At 37.5% G+C, this 8,171-nt stretch overlaps 1 protein-coding gene across 1 annotated transcript; it reads right to left on the reverse strand.

Moving 5' to 3' along the window:
- Window positions 1-1,584: 1,584 nt before the first annotated feature.
- Window positions 1,585-2,710, reverse strand: LOC129232806 (zinc finger protein 271-like). Its single transcript, XM_054866907.1, has one exon. It carries the CDS (start codon window positions 2,598-2,600, stop codon window positions 1,716-1,718), a length of 885 nt encoding a protein of 294 aa, XP_054722882.1. The 5' UTR covers window positions 2,601-2,710; the 3' UTR covers window positions 1,585-1,715.
- Between the last annotated feature and the right edge of the window lie 5,461 nt (window positions 2,711-8,171).

The raw sequence follows: 8,171 nt of genomic DNA on the forward strand, positions 1-8,171 counted from the left end.
GAAACCTCTGAAAGGAACCACCCTGCAACCATTGTCGGAACGGTCCAAGCTGGAGGCGGGAGCATTATGGCCTAGGAAATGTTTTCTTGGCATTCTCTGGGTTCACCGATCATTGTGGATCATATAGGGCCGTGGTAACCTGATCGGTAGGGCATTGGACTCGGGACTGGAGGGTCTCGGGTTCGATCCTCACTGGTCGAATACCCACCGTCGTCATTCATGGTGACTGGGCGACGTTAAATATGCTCGTGGTCACAATGTCCTCCAAGTGAAACGATACCTCTGGGGGTGCCAGACTAGGAAGTTATTCGGCTCCTGGCCTGGTTCTAAATTGTCTCTCGAACTGTCCATAGATAGCACCACCATCTATTGTGTTGTCTTTGTGCTGTCCTGGATAAAACGAAATCCTGGAAACATTGTGGATTAATAGAGGTATAAGCTTCCTTCGAGGAATAGCAGAAACCTCAATCTGTGTGTGAGAAAGAAAGAAAAAAAAGAAAGAAAACATATGCTAGGCTTTCTTTTCTTTGTTATAAGTGTACTGATAATTACATTTTTCTTCCCTCGTTTTAAAAATTAATTCAATGGATCAAACTCTGAATTTTATTATTGTAAGACAATAAGCAAATAAATTGATTTTTGCGCTTGTCATTTGATTTTTTTATTTGTTGTAATTTTAGCTTCATTAAGCTACTTTAAAAAAGATTGTTAGTTTTATTTATAAAATACTATATTGTTCACAACTGTATTTGAGAATAAGTAACTGATCAAAAGCATCATAAGTTCATTAAAGTTGTGTAGAACAATGTTATTTTGTGTTCACATTATATATTCAAATCCAACAAAGAAAATAAGAAATAGAGTTTTTTTATAGAAACATTATGAAGTTAACTAAAATCCTTAAATAAATTGCTGATCTAATGAAAAGTCAATGCATTTTCTCAGTGGGATCAAGTATTCCCCATGAAGGGAGCATGTATCCCTTTATAAAATTATTCAAAAAAAAATATTTTACCAAAACTTTTTGCTTAATTTCAACTAAAAAAATACTGTCAGACACAGTAAAAAATTACCTTTGTTCACATACTAAAAAAAAAAAAAAAACCTGATAATTTACAAGAGAAAAATATTGAACTCTAAAACGGGGATCAAGTATCCCCAGTCTCCTAGATTTTTTTTTTTTTCAATCGGCCACTTTTTTTACTTCTCTTTTAAGTAGAAATTACCTCTTAAAATTTTTATTTCTAAAAGTAATGTAAAATAACCATCATCGGCATATTTGCATAACATTTAGTATTTTTCACTCATAACTACTCATAATAAATAAATTCAAGTAAAAAAAAAAGCCATTTTAAGTGTTAATTTCTAAAATAAAACTCAAAGTAAGTCCTTTTTCAGGTCACTATAACAGAGAAGGGCGAGAGGTCCTTCACTGAAAAAAAGTTGTACACCCCATATATCACAGGACAAAATTCTCTCCAGCATAAAGTCTCAGATGTCTCACTAAAAATGCAATGAGCTTGTGGGAAAATGCTTTTCAGCAATGTCTACAGGAATACGGTTTTTGGCCAGTATGAAGTTTCAGATGTTTATTTAAATTTGAAGGTTCAGAATATGTCTTTGAACAATGTTCACAGGAATACGGTTTCTCGCCGGTATGTACTCTCAGATGTTTCTTAAGATTTGAAGCTGTAGAAAATGCTTTTGAGCAATGCTCACAGGAATAGTTTCTCGCCAGCATGAATTCTAAGGTGCGTTTTTAAATATGAAGCGCTGGAAAATGCTTTTAAGCAATGTTCACAGGAATATGGTTTCTCGCCGGTATGTACTCTCAGATGTTTCCTTAAATCTGAAGCGTTAGAAAATGCTTTTGAGCAATTTTCACAGGAATATGGTTTCTCGCCTGTATGTACTCTCAGATGTTTCTTTAAACCTGAAGTGTAGAAAAATGCTTTGCAGCAATGTTCACAAGAATACTGTTTCTCTCCAATATGGATTTTCAGATGTCTTTTTAAATCTGAAGTGTTTGAAAATGCTTTTGAGCAATGTGTGCAGGAATGCGGTTTTTCTCCATTGGGGATACTCAGATGTTTCTTTAAATCTGAAGCGGTGGTAAATGTCTTGGAGCAGTGTTCGCAGGAATACAGTTTCTCTCCGGTGTGGATTCTCACATGTATCTTCAAATTTGAAGTGTTGGAAAATGCTTTTGAACAATGTTCGCAAGAATACGGTTTTTCGCCAGTATGAACTCTGAGATGTTTCTTTAAATCTGAAGAGTTGAAAAAAGCTTTGGAGCAATGTTCACAAGAAAAAGGTTTCTCTCCACTATGGATTCTCAGATGTCTCATTAAATGTGAAGAGTTGGAAAATGTCTTTGTACAATGTTCACAAGAATACGGTTTTTCTCCAGTATGTACTCTCAGATGTTTCTTTAAATGTGAAGAGTCAGGAAATGCCTTTGAGCAATGTTCACAGATATACGGTTTTTCGCCAGTATGAATTCTGAGATGTTTCTTTAAATCTGAAGCGTTGAAAAAAGCTTTGGAGCAATGTTCACAAGAAAAAGGTTTCTCTCCACTATGGATTCTCAGATGTCTCATTAAATGTGAAGAATTGGAAAATGTCTTTGTACAATGTTCACAAGAATACGGTTTTTCTCCAGTATGTACTCTCAGATGTTTCTTTAAATCGGAAGCGTTGGAAAATGCTTTAGAGCAATGTTCACAGACATACGGTTTCTCTCCAGTATGTATTCTCAGATGTATCTTTAACCCTTTGAGGGGCAGTACTTGAAAAAAAATGAAGCGCTGGAAAATGCTTTTGAGCAATGTTCACAGTCATACGGTTTCTCGCCCGTATGGGTTTTCAGATGCATCTTTAAACCGGAAGAGCATAAAAATGCCTTTGAACAATGTTTACAAGAATACGGTTTCTGGCCTGTTTTGAGTTTCACATTTCTTTTTAAATGTGAGGCACAGGAAAATGGCCTTAACTATTGCTTCTCCTTTATATTTATCAAAAATTTTTACAGCTAAGATTCAGAAAAAAAAATCTCTTGGTTTACTGAAGAGCCGATGACTAATTTTTGCTTTGATAGACGTAGCTTTGCTGTGATAAATATTTGTCATAAACTTGACACAAGCTAATGTTTTAAGGAAGTTTAATGGGTGTATGGGTAGAGTCAGTTTTTGGTGAAAACTCGTTCATTGAAAAACGCTTCATACATCACTTTTCACTGTTCATAACGTCATCTTTTCAGTTTCGGAAAACGATGGAGCCGGTGTGTTGTAAAGGATTTTTTTCCTTCGTGAGCAGAGGGTTTTTAAACTTTATCATATTAGACTGCCTTTTTAAATTTGAATAACTCTAACTGTGTCAGTGCTGAGTAAATTTAACTTTTCATATGATAATCCGAATAAAGTGAAAAGAAATAAACAATAACAAGTATTTCACTCGAAAAACTGATTAATGCACAAAACACGATCAAATGTGTTACAACGATGAATGAGAATTTTTTTTTTTTTTTTGTTAGACAGGAATGTTGCCTCCCTTTGATTTGTCGTCTTTTGATAAATGGTTCACAGCTGATTATCGAACTCTTTGTTCACGTCAATCAATTTTGTTTGCAGGAAAAGAAACCAAAAGTTTCAGAATTGAAAGAATACTTTAGACATTATTTTTTTTTCTCCGCTTCAACATGTGAGATTAGTAAACATAAAATGAAAGACCCGTGACACAAAATGAACTGACGCTTGTAAAAAGATGCTCTGTTAATGGAAGTCTTACTATTTTCTTTCACGACTGATGGACACTTTACTTTGTTCATACTGACTGAGTTTTTGCTCCATGATGATATTAGATCATCTAACCTAACAAGAGACCTAACTAAGAACTACTACTTCGTGAATTTAAATGAGAGCGAAGTTTGAGACATTTATCGAGGATATCAGAAAAAGTCAGAGCTTTGTAACAATGTGCACTTCATATGCACTAGTGTTTTGCTTGCTGAATTAATGCATGCAACTCTTTCCGAGCGTTCACTGAAAATTTTACCATCGTTGCATTTTCCAGATGATCTTTTCGACATGAGTCCTCAGGCGACGGCAGAAACAAAGGTGCGTACTGATAAAAGGTGTATCAAAGTCCGTCATCACACTTTGCTGTATTCTATCAACATTCAATCCTGATTATAGCTGAAAATAAATGAAAATAATTAAGAATTAGATTACATTATTAAAATTTTTTTTAAAAGTACACTGCTCAAAACAATTAGGGGAGCACATGGTTTTAACAAAATTACGCAAAGATGCATACTAATAAATAACATAAAATGTATGTACATATAAACATCCATAATTTTAAGCCTACCAGGAAACGGAAAAAGAAAACTTTATATGCCAATCAGTGTTCATGACGTCAAAAACCAGAAAAAGGAGATAAGAGCAGAAATCGAGATGTTGCAGAAACGTCCGTTTTATTGCCGTAACTGTGAAATTCGATTGCACAGTATTTTTTCTTGAGACAAGGTTACTTGAGAATGTCTTAACAGAGTGATTTACCGGAATCCATGACATGACATCTTATAGGCAGACGCAAACATAACGTAGTGTCGCGGACGCTGTTTGAGTCTCCAGAAGTGTTGTTGCAAGGCTTTGGAATCAATTCCAAGAGACAGGAAATGTTAGACGTCGACCAGGGCAAGGTCGGCCACATGCCACTGAATCAACTGATAACCAGTATATACTGTTAATAGCCCGTCGAAACAGAACAGAGAATGCTACGCAGCTGCAAAGACAGTTACTTTTGGCAACAGGACGAAGGATGTCCAGCCAAACAGTACGTAATCGGCTTCATGAGGGAGAGCTCTATGCACGTAGGCCAATGGTCCTCATTCCGTTGACCCCACGCCACCGTGCTGCCCGAAGATGATGGGATATTGAACATCGAGATTGGGAGCAACATGATTGGAGCCAAGTGTTGTTTACAGATGAGTCCCAAATCAGCCTGGAGTGTGACATCCGACGCTTTCTGGTATGGAGGGACAGGGGCACTCGAAATAACCTCGCATTCATTCGTGAAAAGTCACAATACAGATGAGTTGGTTGGATGGTATGGGGTGGAATCAGCATGGGCGGACGTACGGACCTGCATAGCATTCGGAATGGCACTTTGACTGGCCGAAGGTATGCATACGAGATACTGCGACCTCATGTCATCCCTTACTCTGGAACCATTGGAGATTCCGTTGTTTTCCAGAATGATATTGCCCGACCGCATAGAGCTCGTCTGGTAGAGAACATGCTTGAAGCTGAAACAATACAGCGTATGGAATGACCAACGTGCTCTCCTGACCTGAATCTAGTCGAGCATGTTTGGGACATGCTCGGACGACGCATTGCTGCGCGATCAAGGCCGCCTGTTACTGTTCGAGACTTGGAAATTGCACTTTTTGGGGAGTGGAACAGTATTCCCCAAAGTCAGATAGATAACCTCATCGCATCCATGGCAAACAGGTGTGCAGCAGTCTTAGGTGTTCGAGGAGCCCACACGCCTTATTAAAACTTATGCATCATGTCTAAACAGTGTCTTTTTTCATCATTTACATGTAACCAAATTGTTGCCCTAAATCATCTTTTTACGTTTTTTCCATACTTTCAAAGCATTAAAACTTAATTCCAATTTTTTTACGTCTTTTTTTCTGTAGTGCGCATTGATACGCGTGTACTATCCATTGTATGCCAACATAGCCGTCTCGCCCGGTTTTCTTCACGTTTTTGCTTGCTCCCCTAATTGTTTTGAGCAGTGTATAAGCATGGCTGTTAGGTGTTCGACATACGTGACGGTTCTTTCGGTTTTGACCATGGTCTATGTGTCATATCAAAAACGTGAAACGGCCCGTCAAAAAAGTGCAAATGAGCCGTATCTACTAGTGCAGTAATATTATGTAACAGCAAGGTATCACTTTTGTATATTAGTTACTGCTAACTTAACTACTCAAACATATTTCTGGAGCACTATTTTACTTTGAAAATTTCACGAACAAACAAATTATTAAATTAGTTTGCTGGCCACAAGAAATTAGTCCATGGATTCCCAAAATATTTCACTACCAGATACCAGTGTGAAAGTTTCCACAGTGATATATATGTGCATAACTTAAAACAAAAAACCGCCGGGAGACACTTGATCGGGGGTCATGAACCTCCAGAAGTGACGCTACCAAAATGGCCATACTTGTATGAAATATAGGTACACCATATGAAAGGCGTTCAGAAACGATATAAAGAGATAAAGCACGTCATTTAGGGGGGGGGGGGTCAGGAGAGGCAACTGCCCCTCTCTCAGATTTATGAAAACATCGTACAGTTGGTTCTGTGTTTAACTACTTTCAAGGGACAACTTAAATCTAGAATTTGTCCTTAAATAGAATGCTTCTAAAACTATAAGTAGAGCATTTGGGACCATGAAAATGTCTTCTTTAAACAGAGAAAGTCGTTAAATAGAGCGTCGGTAAACAGAGAGCCAACTGCATTTACATAGCAATTATCAATTATACGACGATGTGAGAGTAAATTTAATTAGGAGCCACCCACAAATGAAGATACGCTTTCAGGAAAGAGGAGGTGGGGGGGGGGGAGAAAATGAAATTATGACAAAGGGGAGGAAGGGATGGGCAACATTGAGAATAACACCTCACTTTTTGGTTCAAGTTTTTCTTATTATTATTATTATTTTACTATGTTTTTTTAATTTTGCGTGACAACGAGTGGGGAGTGGTAAGATAAAGTGTGACACTTTGACAAAGGGGGGGGGCTCAAATGTGAGGGAAAAAGTGTGACATCAGCTATGGACAGTCCTTAATTAAATAAGTGGTTTTTTGGTTAATGCTGTTGCGAAAATATATCAATTAAAGTTGAGTCGTACAATTCATTTGATGTTTGAAATTAAAAACTTTGCTTGTTTGTTCTGTAGACCTTTAAAACACTCATACAACTTGCATTCATAACCTAACATCCTTTTTAGTAGGCGAAATGTTTATTAAACTCACAATATTTATAATTTTGTTTATCTGCTCCGTGTGACTTTAGAGCTTGTAATCACTCCTTTCACGTGTTTCTCAAAGAGAAAAACATTTCATGAGTTGAGAATTTTCACGGTCTTCAAAAATCATTGAGAACATTTAAGGAAGTGAGAAGCAAAGGGATGTAAGTGAACGTTTTTAAGTTTTGAGTAAAATGCGTTCAAAGATCCTGGGTAGACTTTTATTGAAATTTTTTTCTAGATCATACTGTATAGCAGCACCAATCAGGGCTACTTGTACTATATCTTGCCCCAAGACAGAGGAGAGGCTCCCCTACTATTTGTTATGGTTAACCAGTTACATCCTTTTTTTTCTCACTACCTCATTTGTTCATGGATGTTTGTTTTTGATCACACAAAATATGCCCGGTGTATTTCACCAGTATTTTTGCACACTTTGCAGCAGATACAAGAGATGCGTCCAGTTTTTTTCTAGAAGTTTAAACGAAAAAATATATCTGGCTCCTATCCTAACAGATAATTTTCAAGGATGGCACAAGCGATCATTTTGCATGATCAAAACAATTTAAAAAAAAAAAATTAATTTGAATTCCGAAATTTTGAACTCAAGTTATGTTTTTCACAATCACGACAGGACCCTACTCACAGGACTAATTGCTACCAGAAACGACTCCTGTCCTCCCCAAGTCTGCCCTTCCTTGGAACATTCAGGGTATCTTGCACCTGCTGCAGAACTGAGGAACAAGTGACTTGTGGGTCTGCTACAGCTTGTCGGTGGATGCGTCGATCCACGCGTTCTGACGTCACTTCGGCTGCCCCTGCACCCCTCAATCTTGCCACATTTCGTTGTTCCAACCATCTTCGGCACAGCCGAAGCACAGCGCTCGCATCCATGTGGGTTAGGGTGTCCCAAGATATAATGGCGAAAAAAAAATCTGTGAAATCGAATACGCATACTCTCCAAATTTTTTCCATTTCACCTCAGAAACATGAGAAAAAAGTTTCATTGCAATTAAATAACGGGAAAACGTGCCGACTTGAGGTCAAAGTTGGACCTGAAATCCTGTACGGCGACTACAGTGGAAAGATTGCTAAATGAATAATTCCTTACTATACGCGACATCAATTTA

Source organism: Uloborus diversus, unplaced genomic scaffold (genome assembly GCF_026930045.1).
Source record: "Uloborus diversus isolate 005 unplaced genomic scaffold, Udiv.v.3.1 scaffold_14, whole genome shotgun sequence".
Taxonomy (NCBI): domain Eukaryota; kingdom Metazoa; phylum Arthropoda; class Arachnida; order Araneae; family Uloboridae; genus Uloborus; species Uloborus diversus.